This window comes from Melanostigma gelatinosum, assembly GCF_949748355.1.
Source record: "Melanostigma gelatinosum genome assembly, chromosome: 16".
Lineage (NCBI taxonomy): Eukaryota > Metazoa > Chordata > Actinopteri > Perciformes > Zoarcidae > Melanostigma > Melanostigma gelatinosum.
In genome coordinates, this window is record NC_136649.1 from 14,543,645 (window position 1) to 14,559,359 (window position 15,715).

Here is a 15,715-nt window from a genome sequence, read left to right on the forward strand (position 1 = left end):
ACATGAGTGGACGATTCGAAACATTACTTTTATTGCGAAACGCTGCGTAATCTTTATGATTTTGCGGGATTTTGGACCTCATTTTTGACTGTTTTAACCACGGTAATGCTCAGAAGTTATTTTTTTTAGCCATGTTGCAGGCACGACAGTTGAAGGCAGATTCACTGCGTTGTGTTAGCTTTACGCTATATTAGCATTGGAGTCAGAAAGGCTAACGACCAATGTTAGCTAATTTTGCTACATTGGTGGCATTTAAGACACATTAATGTTAGTCCTCTGCGTTAGCCGCAAACTTTGAGATTTAGCGTTAACAGCGTATTGTACCCACGCACGTTAACACTAAAAGTCGTAACGTTAGCGAACTGTTAGATCGACTGTGGATATCCCAAAAATGATATTTCTGTCTTTCCCTTTAAAATAACATGTCTGCTTGGCTGCTGCACTGAGGTGACTGGCTGCTACAAATCGCCCCCCAATAATGACAATACATTCCCAACAAAACATTTGTACATTATAACTTCTGCTGTTCTGAGTCAGTATACTTTGATGTGCAGAAATTCAACACACCACCAGATGTCACCCTTAGGCCTCTTAATGGACGAATTAATACCTCACCTGTTGTCCCTTTATTGTGCCCAGATTCTCAAACAGGGTGTCATCATGTGAACATGTCTTCATTAGTGGCATACGAAGATTCCGAATCAGAGGATGATTGTCTCGATCAAACGGAGGAGTTAACATCAGCCTCTATCCAAACTGGATCTTGTGAACAAAACCAAGAAGTCAGGCTGTGTAGTTTTACACCTGACCCTGACAGCTCAGTGTTGGACTATCATGGAAAAAGAAGCAGCTCTTTACTACACCCACATACACAGCCACAGAGCTGGTTTGACTGGCAAAGCAAATACTGCCGTGACGGGACAGCACAAGAAAAGCATTTAAGAGATGCTGCCGCTCCTCTGAGTTTACCTGCGACTCAGGGGCACATCTCACCACCGCAGGCTCTTCCTAACATGCCACAAAGTTCCGCCGATGGGTTGAACCCAGCAAAAAGAAACCACACTGTCCGGCCTGGTGTCAGACCGTACGTCCCTAAAAGACAGAGACTTGCCACTTCAGTGGCCCTAAAGTACCCAGCAGAGCAAGTCCCAGGCAATGTAACCAGGGAAAGCCAAATTCTTTCAGATGTGTCGGCGAGAGTGAAGCCCTATCTTGCCCACAAGCCCGGCGCTTCGGGGATACCGAGGAGGCTTCTGAATAGCCTGGCAGGCCACCAGGGTCCGGTCAACACGGTGCGATGGTGTCCTGTGCCTCATCTCAGTCATCTGCTGCTGTCCGCCTCCATGGACAAGACTTTCAAGGTAACGAGCTACAGTAAAACGCCCACTGACATGTTGAGACTTAGCCTTGGAACCTAAGAAATCAATAATAGGAGATGTATTGCTTCGGGAGTGAAGTACTGTATGCTTTCTCTATTCAAAACTGAAATGTAATTCAAAGATTTCAATATCGTTGTGATGTATTTGCCATGTGATCAAATTTGGCCTCCTTTTCTCAAGACTGCTCCATATTCTGCCGGGGAGGTCTGAGGGGATAATCACTTCACCGACATTCAGTGTAATTGGCACAGATAACATCAACCCCGCTGCCACAAACTGTACCACAAACCACCTCCGTTAGAATCATATCTGTCACTGTCAGCTGAATGTGTGTCGGTACCCATGGGGCTTCCTATCGCTCTCTTTCTGATTCCCCCTCTTTTTTCCTGTATTTCACACCTGGAAAACAATCCTTCGTTTCCCTACTGTAAAGGTCAAGTCATGCAGGTGCCTCTGCCGGTGACTCAATATTTCTATCCCAGTGCAAAAACCACGTACCCCTCCGATATCCTAAGAGGTTTCTGAATGTTTAATGAATTAGAATATGCATGATATCATTTGCATAACCTCTTCTGGCATCTGGAAAGGTCGGCTTGGAGCAGATGGTGGAGATGAGAAGGGGAGGAGAAGACTCGGTTGTTTGTAGTCAAGGATTTTCTCTTGTTCGTTTTCTGTGACATCAGAGGAGCAAGTGAAATACTCCTGATTATCTGTGCACATGTTTTGCGAGCCTAACTATTGGCAATGCATGCCTGATCTGGAATCAGACGGGACTATCAGGCGATAAGAAAGGAAAGAAATTCTCACGATCATGACGTAATCCTTCTGATTCATGAAGTTAAAAACATACAGGAATGAATTTACTTAAGAAGACGACACATATATAGATGTTTGAAGTGTCATTTGAACACAATAATATTTGTGTTAAAGTAAATAGTTTAGCCAATCTTTTTTTTTTTTTATCTCGGCCTTCCCTCTCACTTGATTTACTCACTTTCATTTTAGTGACATCAAGTTTCCAAAAATGATCCCAATACAATGAAATGGCCACTTAACATATTTACATCATACGATTGGATCCACAAAAGTCTCAGCTTTCCGATGCAATTTTACGAATGTTTATGGAACCCCATTGTGCAGAAATATTCAAATACACCATCTTTAGAATATGTGAATGTATCACATTTATACTTCATGCAAAAAAACTGCATATGTTTCGCCTAGAACTGCATTGGATTAGCATTAAGTAGGTAAATCTGTAAAGGGAGCCACCGTGAGGACTACAGTATGAGTACAGTAATGCACCTGGGGTGTCCTGTTACAGATAATTACAGGCACATGATGCGAAATCTTGCACTCTTTTTACGTGGCGTTGTTCATTTTCTTGTATTGTGACAGCTCATCACATGTTTCTTACTTGACTTACTGCACAGCTATAGCGATTATGTCTTCCAGGCCTCCTTGTTCTGCTCTCTTTGGCTGAAGACAGAGCGAGGACACACTCTATGAAGTCTCAACACTCCTTTCTGTAACTTCACCAACACCCTTAAGGCTCCCGCCTCCTCTTCCGCCGTCCTGTCTGTCGGGTCCTCAGAGGGCAGAGTCAGACTATCATTATTCCAGCCTGTTGTCACCATGGCTACGGCAGGTGTAGCGCCACAGTTTTTAGGTTGATAACACCAATACCCAATTAACTTTTAAATACCCAGAGTCAATGTAGGAAGGGGATTATCCCGACGAGTCATCTGCGAGGATCCACTCTGCGTGTCTGTTAAGTGGCCGGTGAAATTAAACGGGATGCAAATCAACAAGCAACTCGTGTCCAGGTCTCGCGTTGTACAGGATTACTGCAGCTGTGTGTGCATTGAATGGTGCCGTTATGGTCCGGATCAGTGTCTCTGTCATTCATTGGAGACGCGGCTTTAACCCTGATCCGACCAACTGGGGTCTCACGGGTGCTTTATTCTATCTTTCCATATGACTGTTGTTCCTAATGACTCTATTTAATTGTTTTCTGTTTCTGTTTAAATTGGTGCTTTAAAAAAATAATTATTTAAATACTAATGAGTCAAAAGCACCTAATTGCAGCCTATGCGGTTTTAATAGAGGGGGGGGGGGGGGGTAGGAGCCCTCTGTCAATATGCAAATTAACTAACTTTCCTAAAATAATAATCAATTTTTTCCCCTCAGATGTCATAATTTGCATAACTTATAATGTTTTAGAAGTGTTTTTTCTATGAATGTTATTACTGACAGTAGTAGATTACAACCCCACTCGTATGTTAAATATTATGTGGAGTGAGAGTTAAGCAACGTGACACTCTGTCACATTTGTTAGAAGTCCATTTATTTGAGTATTTTGAAGCTCTTGTGACTTTAGATGCGATCCTGTTGTTATTTTTTTGTGTTTACCTTGAGATGGCAGTGTAGCAGCAGAGAAGTAGCAGCATACACCCTGTTGTGCAATGATTTGAACTACGGTATTTCAACGTGTTTCTTTACTTTCTTATGCTGCATAGAGATTTATGCTTTAATAATGAAACGCAGGGAGCGGCGGAGCGGGATCTGCAGTGCCCCACAGATCTTCAAAGCGCCTCTGTGGCCCGGGCAATGCCGGGGAAGCAAAAAGTACTTCATCATCAGTGTAAGATACCTCAGTAGGCGCCAGACCAGACCACCCCCGGCTGGATTTTAGGCTCGGCTTTAAGGAGAAGCTTTTGTCTTCTTTTTTTACAAGACTGACAAAAAATCCTACTTTCAGAAAATCTGATGAAAAGCATGTCACCATGTTGACCAACCTGTTTGCCCAGATTTCTTTGAAACTCAGTGCAAAAACATCACAACAATGACGAAAGACATTGCCAAAATCAACACGAGAGCAATCAGTTGCACCTGACAGAAGGCAGCTGGGTGAGTTTGTCTTCTGCTCGCTGTGTAATCAGAGAAACCTCAAACAATACAAACCCATTAAAGCCAGTGCTCTGATTTAACACTGATTTACAGGCACACTCAAATGTAATTACTTTCATTCATTAATTACAAAGGTTGTCTTGGCTTTTAAATCCAGCAAATAAGCCTGGTTGATATACTTATGCCAATTTATCCAGTGGCACTTGGATGAGTGATTACGTTTTGTTTCGTTACAATATAATGTATTTTGTGGAGGGCTTAGATTAAATCTTTCTCGGCTTCAAACAAGAGACGTTCACCGATCCTCGTTCACACAGGGGCCATGTTTTGCTGCTGGAGGACACATGGAATGCATCGTCTGAGAAGGCGGAGCAATGGCCGCCACACCGGGCCTTGACTATTTGAACTGCATTGAAACCTCGTCGCAAGCAGGAAAGCGCAGTGTGTGAGCGCCCTGTGAGGCCCTCTCTCTGTCACACTGCATGTTATGACATCTGGTCTGGTTTGCAGTGTTAAGGATGCAGGGGGTCAGCGTCAACATTTAGCCTGTTACCACATCTATAGAATCTACAAAGACCGAGCACAGATTACTGATAGCATTAAACTCATTAAAGCTTTCCTGTCCATTCAAATGGACACATTCTGTCTGTGTCATGCAGAAGAGCTACAAAAGCTTGAGCTTGTGCACAGTCTGTAATAAGGACTTTGATGCTGCAGTCGAGGTGTGTTTGTGACTTTTGCGATGTGCCCGTCTCCGGCAGGTGTGGGATGGAGCGGAGAGCGGGCGATGCCTGAGGGTTTACACCTGCCATTCGGGAGCTGTGCGTGACGCCCGTTGGACCCCCTGCGGCCGGCAGCTTCTCTCTGGCTCCTTTGACAACATGGCTGTGATCACAGACGTAGAGACAGGTGAGAAGCAACACTTCCATCTGTAGGTCTGACGGACACGATGACACTGTGAATGACTGTGGTGTAGCTTTTCTATGTTTCTAAATAATGAATGAAGTTACCTTCGAACTGTATTACATTTACTTTTTTTTAGGTTTCAGTTTTAGCTGCATTTGGGTTTAACGTTTCTCTCCAAGTATATTTCTGGTATTGTGGGAAAACAAAACATCTTACAGAATATTTTACTTCTTTTGAGTTTCGTTTTTTTTAATCAAAATTGAACGTTAGTTTAGTCATTTATGTGTAGAGTGATTCTGAATTGCCTTTGGGCCCAAAACTTGCTATAAACTCATTGTTTCAATTCTCTCTCTAGTCGTGAGACATTTCGGTGATTCATTTAAAATTTCCAGAGCGAACATCACAACATTTTTTTTACATTTCCTTTGTCTACCTATAACTAAATCCACTTAATAAATTGGCTCATTGTGTTCGGCAGCCCTTTTGCGTGATCATACAAACCATTCAAGGTGACATTTACAGCTGATCCATAATTTGGTTTGCTTTGGAAATGCGCTTCCTTCTGGCCAAGCTTAACATCCTGGCAGAGAGGATAAGAGCCGATCGCACAAAAAATCTACAATAGGGACGCTGCTTGTTCAGCACCTCACTCATTTCCTTCACCTGAAGCCATTCATCAATTCCTACACAGCTGAAGTAAAAAAATGTTAGTAAGAATTCATCGAAAAACTCAGATTGAAGAGTCACAGAGAATGATCTAAGCCCTTGCTGTTCCTTCATCAACATTTAGCATGTTGCCGTGTTCATAATATGTAGAAGAAGAATGAGCCAACATGTGATACACATTGCTTTGAAGCCCCTGTGGCATCTGCATCTCTAGGGTCAACACATTGCTTCGATGACTTGCACTTCCCCGCTCAGCATGTCTGTTAATACTGCCAATAAAGCCCACGGATAATAGCTTGGCCAGCCCTATTAAACACACAGGCAGTTCCAGGAAGGGGATCAATGATGGCTACATCACCACAGGAGCAGCCACCGTGACCTTACACCGGAACGGCACAAACCACAACCATCAACAGCCATAAATAAACCAATATCTTGGGTCTTTTATTTTGGTAGCCACTGTTGCTTTGCTCAGCACTGTAGGATGTCCTAGTGGGGTCAAACTAACGGCTTTGAAGTAATGCCAGACAAGAGAGCCCGTACACATCAATCCTGCACCAACCTTTCTGTGTGTTATGATATTATCGATTTATTTATTTACAGATTTGTATAAGAATTGAATAAACCATATTGTTCTGAGGACAAGAGTCTGCAATAAGCCTTCCTACGGCAGCACGAAATAAAGAAAATTGTGTTTTGTTGCATATAAATATGGGAGTTAGGAATTCCTGCCCTTGTGCACAACCTCGGCACTGACAGTTTTAAAATCATATTCACGCAGTGAAAAGAACACAGAGGCCAAGCTGCGTAATATGCCTCCATAATCATTGATACACAGACGTAACTGTGAGGTTCTCATCCCATCTTTCCAGAGGATGACACACATGACTCACCAAGGGGCTGGCGTCGCTACGACGGTGATATTTGAAAAATTAATGAAGCTCCCAACATTGTGTTAACACTCGATCTTACCGAGAGCGATGGGACACTGAGGGAGCTGAGTGTTTACCACATCCCACTGTGATCAGGATGAATGTGATCTTTACACTCTTCACAGTCATGCAAAGCGTCTCAACTCTAATAAGGAAGGCAGCTGGGCCTGGTCTGCTCAATTGTGCTCTATTTTTGAGATGTGTGCAGGCACTTTAATCATCAGCGAGAGTCTTATTGGACACCGTATTTTACGGCAGCATACTTGGAGGAGGGGAAGAGTGAGAGAGAAAGAAATCAAAAGAGGCAGAATAAATTCAGAGACAGAGAGTAGGAGTTTGGGAGTGGAATACATTTATTTCATCTGGAGGGCATTAGTGTGAAGTGGCAGGTGTTGTCCGGGGCTTTCATCGTGTCACGGTGGAAGTGTCAGTCTGTGTATGTTGTTGTCTGCAGAACTTGAGTCTTTTGTCCAGATCCCTTCAGGCATTGGCAGAAAAGAGTTCGTCCTTGCGTTCCAAAAAAAACAATAATCCACGAGACAGTGCCAGTACAAGAGGGGGCTTGTGTGTTTCTCTTTCGCCTCCTGTTGGTTTTTTTGCACAATTGTATTTCGGTGAATGTAGCTAAAGGCCTCAACAATAGTTTAGCTGTGAATTATTGTCTGCATTATTTTAGAATGAGTTACAAGCTACATGTGGCAGAAGTGCATCCCACTGAAAATAGCATGTTTAAAAACATGACATACCAGTCCATATCCAATCCATGTGAGAAAGTGCTCATTGTATTTCAAAACAACATGTACTCGATGTTTATCTTGTACACCCTCAGTTTCTAGCTCAATATTTTGACATGGGACAGGATTTGGCTGCAGTTACTTTCATCATTTTTGGAAAAAAAGCCACATCATTTTAATAGTAATTGCACCAATATTAAGTATTGTTGACTTGCAGGAACTAAACAAAGAGAAACAAAAGTAAAATACATAATTGTAATGTTCTTAACAGTGGATCTCAGCTACTTTCTGGACAACATTTGATATGTTTACCAGGGAAACTGGTATACTGATGATATGATTTAAAAACGTCCAACATAAGGCGGGATCTGTTTCAACTGTGCCCGCCAGAAATAACGTCTTATTAAAATCCAAGTATACAGACGTTGCACTCTGTTATGCCGCGTTATCAATGTGAGAGTGCTTATTGAACACTTGATCATTGAAACTGATTAAAGCCTTAATGATCAAGGTACATTTCCTGTTACGATGCGTAACCACCTCTTATATGTAGCTGCAGGTTAGTCTGTGTTTATCAGTGTTTCAGACTACCGGTGGTTACAATATAACCCGTCAGCCTATTTTAGGACTATTACTTGGACATGACTTGTCAAAACCAAGTAATGTGTTTCTAACCTTTGCCTGTGGTGCAGGGACAGCACCCTGCTCTGATGGATTCGATAATGAGGCAGAATATCCATTTCATCCCCGCTTCCCTCTGCTCTAAGCAGCTCGTCCCAATCACCCCTAGTGTCAGCTCACTGTAGTCATCCAGTGTGTGTGTGTGTGTGTGTGTGTGTGTGTGTGTGTGTGTGTGTGTGTGTGTGTCAGCTCTTCAGCATGATCACAGTTCTTTTAGGACTACAAAGTAAACCATGGTGAGTGGAGGGACATATCTCTGCAGACTTCCCTTATCTACCACCTCAAGCAAGCTCATTAATCTTGCTTAACTAAACAGCACGAGGCCCCTATTTATTTAGAGTGTTGATAACTCATTCTCTTGCCAAACTTGAGTTTCAAATTGCGATGACAGGTCTCCGTATCGCTATGGGTAAGCCTATTAGGCAGGAAGTGTGAGTTTGACGAAATTGCCTGTTAAAGCTTCGGATCAATGCACTTGAATTTGGGAGCATGCTGGATCGCCATTAAGAGAAAGAAGGTATGTTTTTTGCTGCGGTTTATTAGCGGTGACTCGTGCCCCTTCTAAAAAGACTTGGTAGGAACATACTGGAAACGTGTGTGTAATGAAGTGCATTTTGTTGTGGGCTTAGACTGTTTTGGATGGGTTTATGTTGTTTGTTCTATGAATTAATGAGGAGCTGTTGAACCTCGAGGTGTTCTACTTTGCATAGCCTTTGACGGGAGCTACTGGCTCATAGTCTGGCTTGGCTCGTTATGTAGCCCTCTTCATTGTTTTCCCTGGAAAATAATTTTCCGCCGCACAATGACGGGCTTAATTGTATCTAAGCCCCGTCAGTGTTTTTCTTTTGTTTTAAAGACATTTTTAAATAGATCTTTAGATCAAACCACCTCAAGCCAAAACAGTGTTCATTGTGATGGTTTCTCATCGCTACGTGTCTTTGTATTCTTTTCTTCTCTTGAGCAATATTTAATCAAGTAGCGTTTTAGATCCGTATGATGTGCTGCTGTCTGGAAATATCCCAGACACGCTCCTGCCAACGTGCTGCAACCCCGCACACACAACCCCGCCATCATCAGAAGGAGTTAGAGACATACAGTTTAGTTGTTGAACTGCTCTGGGGGCATCCAATGATAAAAATAATTTCATTGTATCATAAGAAACTAGCCATGGTCGAGAAGAACACACACAGGATGTACTTGCTTCTCTTTCTTCACAATCACAGTGTTCTGAACACATCAAAGAAGCTGAACAACACTTACAAACGCGTTCCTGTAGAGTATATTGGTTTGTTCAGACAGATGTGTGCGGCAGCAGCAGGAGGGATGCTCCTTTGGGCAGAGATTAAACAACAATAAGGTGATTGCTTTGGCCGCCCCGGCAACTCAGGGAGACGTCGTGGGCCCAGAGAAGACAGAAACCAGCCAGAGGTCAGAGGTCAGCTGGAAACGAGTACCTCGGAGCCGAGTAGGCAACGCGCTCAGGTGCAAACACTGCATGCTCTCTCATATACACACCATCAGGATGTTGAACCGAAAAGCATCACTGTTTCTTTACAAGGTGCATCGTGTGGAAAGCAGTGCGTTTTACACCACATGAAAGGCTTCATGTTCTTACTGCAAAGGTCAAAATATCGACGTTTTGTTTCAGAAGACTATGAAAGAAATATCTTTAATTGCAATCTACCTCTGGAAAAGATGACTTTATATCTACAGGATAAAAGATAAATATTTGGTCTTTGAAGACATTTAGGGTCTTTATTTTGTACAATATAAGGACAATGTGTTGTTGATTTAAGTGCCACCCTGCTTCAGAGGATCCTGCTGTAAAATGGTGTGTTCTGTCCTACTAACGGTTAACTATCGGTTAACTATCGCACATGGCAAAGTAAATCATCAAATCCTCACACAAATATCTTCCATTTTTCCATAAAATTATCACTAAAAGGATTGGTAATCAATAAGTTGCAGATAGATTTTTTTTAATCAATGAAACAACTATTCGTAGCAGCTTTACTTGTTAAAATCCCTCATCCTGGATCTTAATATATTTTGCCTCCCTACTTTTGGAGGTTATTTGAAAATCTTTATCATCAATTAAAACTTAATATATGAGTGCAAGATGTTCTTATCATAGGAATCTTAGCTGTTAGCACACATTCTAATATATTTACAGATCCGAGTGTGTAATCCAAGAGTTCGCTGCTGACGAAATGATGGAGCTTCTTTTCTCTCTCTGTCTCTGTCTTCTTGTCTGTAGGGCAGCAGGTCGTGAAATTGGACAACCAGTTCAAAGTGATGCGCGTGGTCCCGCATCCCAGCAGCCCGGAGGTATTCCTGTGCGGTGGCCACAGTTCAACGGTCAAGGCCTGGGACTCTCGCAGCTGCAAGGTCAACCTTATTACCTCCCCCCCCCCCCCCACACACAGTAGATTTATCATTTTTATTGACTCTGGTTCACAGACCGTATAAATCTAAGGCGGGTAGATTTTAAACACATGCTCCTCATCTACAGCTCCCTCCGGCACACCAGTTACACACACTAGTACAAACAGCGCAGTCTTCATTTGGCTGTGCACCCATGTTTTATCTCACTAAACGGACAATAATGCTGTATGCATAGAAGCAACAGCGTGAGCTATCGCACTAATTGTTCAAAGCAAATTTTTATTTCATTTTGGACTCATAAGTTGTTCCTGTGAAGCTGCAACCTAGTCTTGCTGTTAAGCTTAATGGACTGTTTTATATGATAATCCCATTCACCTCCTTCAGAAACGGAGTTTCTGACTGAACAGTTTCCCTGCAGGGTTGTTTAGATTTAATACAGCAGGGATTGCTTCTGCCAGTAGGTGTCAATGTGAGTTACAGAGTGAGTGTCGACCAGTCCTCAGCAAGTCGGTTTGCTGAAGCTGTAGCGCCCTGGCATCCTGTCGGTCTCAGTCTTGGGCTGTGTGCTTCTTGCTTTTGGGGTGAAATGATCCCACCAGATAAAACGGCTCACAGGAGCAACATTAAACGATCAATCTGAAGTCTTTCCAAAAGGTCTACAATGTTATGTTAAAACTCAAGTTTCAAAGCAGTTTCAAGTTACAAAGCAGAAGGAAAGTGATCAGCGGTGAAGTTGTCCGATGTTGAGTGTAGCTACAAGCTGTTCGCTCTGCAGCTCTGAAATTAAACCTAATCCGAAAAAGAAAAAAAGCTGCTGCCATCACACAGCAGTAAGACCGGTACAGGTGTCTCCAAATAGAGAGAGGGGCGTGTTCAATGTATGCATGTGGCACGACAGTGGTAACTTCAATTCAATGTTTTCCACTGCAGATGAAAGTTTTTTTAGAGTGAGTTTTATATTACACTGCTGTTATGATACTGCTTTAACCTGACAGCAGCGTCACTTACTGTATTTGTTATACTGCAACAGTGCAGCATTATTAGAAGCACCGCAATCAACTGTCACGAACATTTTGTCACGACTCGAGTTGACAAAGGATAAGTCGGCTGAATTTTTCACACAGTAACGCTTCCCACCGTACCATAGATTGAAGAGGATTCCTCCTCGTCTTCAATAAGAATTTGGTGCCAATCTGTGTGTTTCCAGGTGGTGAAAGTGTACAAGGCAGGGATCCAGCAGACCCTGGACATCCTGTTTCTGAGAGGTGGTGGGGACTTCATAACGAGCTCTGACTGCGTGAGCAGAGACTCTGCCGACCGCACCCTCATCGCCTGGGACTACCAGACCACAGCCAAGGTCTCCAACCAGATCTACCAGGTAAAGGAATGTGTGTGTGAATGAGGAAAAAAAAAAATCTGCATTTCTAGAGTTGAATTAAGGATTTATTGAACAGTACAAGAAGTCCCCGGAGTCTTGTAAATTGTTCATAATATTTAATATGTAGGATGGACAAAATAACAGGAACAGCATACAATGCCATTTAATACAACACAAACTGTCGCCTCAGAAATAACCATAGTAGACGAATTTCATGATATGATAAAGCGTCAAGTAACAGAATCTGAACATAACGCTTTTTCCAAATAATGATCTAGTTGACATGCAGCTGATTCCCCCCCCCCCCCACTCATTTGGCCACCAGGAGCGATACACGTGCCCCAGCCTGGCTCTCCACCCACTAGAGGAGTCTTTTGTTGCCCAGACTAATGGGGACTACATGGCAGTGTTCTCCTCCCAGCAGCCCTACAGAATGAACAAGAGGCGGCGATACGAAGGACACAAGGTCAGTAACGACTGTGGCCTCAGGATGGGGTGGGGTGGGGGGGGGGGGGGTGTTGACGCAGGCCTGATCAATACAGAATGTACACTCACACAACCAACTTCAGCAGCATCCCACAAAACTGTAGAAAGGCAGTAGAGTAAACCTACACGCACAGATGCAACGTACACAACTGACATGTGCCGTAGATCCATAACCTGCTTCCTCCGCAACACCCTCCCCCAAAGCAAACACACTAAGTGCAACACAATATTTCCACTGAGGAAGGCAAACAGTGCAGATTATTGCTGGCAAATATAAGTGAAAGCATGATGAGCTGCTACAGTGGTGTGTGGTTTGTTGATTCAAGAACAATGGAGAGGAAACAAAGTGGTGTCTCACATTCTAGGTCCTGTTTTTTCTCTGGTGGCCCTGAGGTGCAAAACACAACATTTCAAATCAGCAAAACAGAAAAATTCAACATTCCAGAAACGCAAAGACATTTCATTAATGAACCTTTTTCATGTTTTCTTACTACTTTAAAGCAAATACTTCGAGTATAACTGTTGGCAGCCAGTGTGTCTCCAGTGTGATTGTAAATACTTCATTACAGACTTTACTGATCAAAAGTACCTACAAATAATGGATTTTTAACACAATGCTGTGTCCAGATGAAGATTAAAAGTTATCTGTTGCTCTAAACATGTATCCTGATCATACTGATCCTGAAGAAATTCGTCCTAATTCATTTCTAGGGTAAGAGAAAAGGGACAAAATATGAGGCCTCAGTATTGTGAGTTAGACAAACCAAGTGGTTATCTTCTAGAGTTACATTCTCTGTTTTACATATGTACAGTACACACCACACGGGGGCATGCAAGTGTTAAATATATAACATAGACTGATATAGTATTGTAGAGCTCATGGTCATTGTCCTTTTATGTCATAATGCTCGTTTCATCTGCAGCCACTTGTATTATTATACTACTGGTGATCATTACACACAGTAAAGGAGATTACATTTATTTCTATACAACGATACTTAACAGTGCGGCAGACTGATGAGCATTTCATTATTTCAATTTCACTTTGTTATGTTATTTGTTTATTGATTTGTGATATAGTATACTTCCTGGAAATTCAATTGAGAAACTAAAGATCAGAATGTCTGTTAATCTAATGAATGAAATGAAAGTGTCTACTCTGATACAACCAGAGATGTTAAAAACATGCATGCTATTTCAGCATTTAGGCTGCCCGAGTCTGGATCACAATCCAGTCGTTAAGCAGACTAATGCATTGTGATGGACAGTATACTCTCGTTCTAGGTTGAGGGATACGCGGTGCAGTGTGAGTTTTCTCTGGATGGAACTATCCTGGCCTCAGGGAGCTCCACCGGCTCCGCTCACTTCTACGATTACCACAATGCTCGTATTCTGCACACTCTCCACGCCCACAGCCAGCCCTGCCTGTGCGTTTCTCAGCATCCCATCCTGCCCGCGACTGCGGCCACCTGCGACTGGGCCGGTGAGATCAAGGTCTGGCACTGAGGACTGTGAATGAACACGTAAATATGGACTGAAAAAGACCAAGAGAAGATTATATGGAAGTAAAACCTTGTGTGCACATCCATCGAGACCTTATCTCCCATAATCTCTGTGCATAAGATGATAAGAACTGAGCAAAGAAAACCCTCTCTATGATGTAAATGTTTTTGTAAGCATGTTCTTATTTGTCTAATGGTTTTAACATCCTGACATCAGCGAAAGATACACTGCGTGAGATAAACGGAAGTATGATTACAGTTCAAAGAGTGAACTATTGTGAAGTGGTAGGCGGTAGCAGTCTAGGTGCGCACACACACACACACACACAAATAACTTTAATGAGTTTTATAATCAACTTTCACTCTAAAAACAGCATGGGACTTCAACATCATGCTCTTGAAGTTTTTGTCAAAACAAAAATAAAAAATCTCTTCAGGCATTTTCTAATCAGTCGTGTTCTTCATTCCGCATACACATCACTTCACTCTGTGCCTTTTTGTTCTCACTGCTCTGATAATGACATTTTATTTTCACACTGACAGCTTAAAATATGACAGCGAGACGACCACAGAACTACAGAAAATACGCATCTGTCAAAACATTGCCACATTCTTCCAGAATCCTGCCAGTCAACAACAGAGCAGTGAAGTGCAGACAGATGCTTATGATCTGTATTCCAGCAAAACAGTCCACTTGGCACAGGGGAATTGTAATGGCTCAGTACTTTTTCCAGCCCCTGCGGTTGTTTATACTGTAGTCAGCAATAGTTCAACAGTGTTGTCTTAAAGGACCACTAAGTAATTTGTGAAGCCAAATGCTAATTTGAATGTTTTTAATGGCGAAAGCTTCTGCTGTTTGTTGTGATTCTTATGTGTTTTTCAGCTGGCTAGCACTTCCAATGTGGAAGATCATTAACGTTAAAACAAATTAAAGAGGCTAATAAAATAATAAGGCTTCAAAACAGCAAAGAATAAAGTAAAAGGACCAGCATAGGCAGAACACCATGGTGAACATTGGAGGGCCTTTTCAGGACAGACATCTTTGAAGATGGTGTTGCCTCTTCGATGTTTAACAGGTAAGTAACCAAACTGTTAACTGAACCACGTTAATCTTCACGTTAACCATCATAGTGATAGATGTCTGATTATTAATCTATTAACTGTCGCATTGTGTGTTTAAGACAGTGGGGAAACATCTTTAGCGAAAATTCATTCCATATTCATGAAGGTTTTTCTAGGAATTGACAACCTCCAAAATGGATCCTGAATTTCCGATCAGGCGATCATAAATGCTTATCCTGTGTTCGGCCTAAACATCTGTAAATCTGGCAATTTTGGAAAAATCCTCTCCCTGTCACTTTTGTCAGGATAACATAAAGCTTAATTGTGGCATCTCAAAGCTAAATAACAAATAATTAGTACACAGAGGAGTTTCTACAATCAGGTCAGGGAGTCAATTGGAATCTTCAGAAATAATTAGTGCAAAAATAATTTCCCTGGAAGCCAATGATGTATTTCCCAACATTCATCTTTATTAAGTAAATCAACATACATCAAAAATATATAACCATGCATTAGACAGACAAACATTTAGACATCCTGTTGTTCCTGGAACAGGGCTGGAGGTAGAACAGGACAGAACCACTTCAGCCTCTTCATTCAGGGTCAAAACATTCAATAAATACACCAACAACTAAAACTGGATCAAAAATAGTCAGTGTAATAACAACTGCGGAAGTAGTTTCTATACCTCATT

The 15,715-nt window shown here is 42.2% G+C and overlaps 1 protein-coding gene across 1 annotated transcript; it reads left to right on the top strand.

Annotated features, from left to right (window-relative positions):
• Nucleotides 1–668: 668 nt before the first annotated feature.
• On the top strand, nucleotides 669–14,281 carry wdr25 (WD repeat domain 25; the record flags this gene model as incomplete). Its single annotated transcript, XM_079285975.1, has 6 exons — nucleotides 669–1,361; nucleotides 5,051–5,198; nucleotides 10,466–10,596; nucleotides 11,801–11,971; nucleotides 12,297–12,437; nucleotides 13,742–14,281. 6 exons carry the CDS (start codon nucleotides 669–671, stop codon nucleotides 13,961–13,963), a joined length of 1,506 nt encoding a protein of 501 aa, XP_079142101.1. The 3' UTR covers nucleotides 13,964–14,281.
• Nucleotides 14,282–15,715: the final 1,434 nt, after the last annotated feature.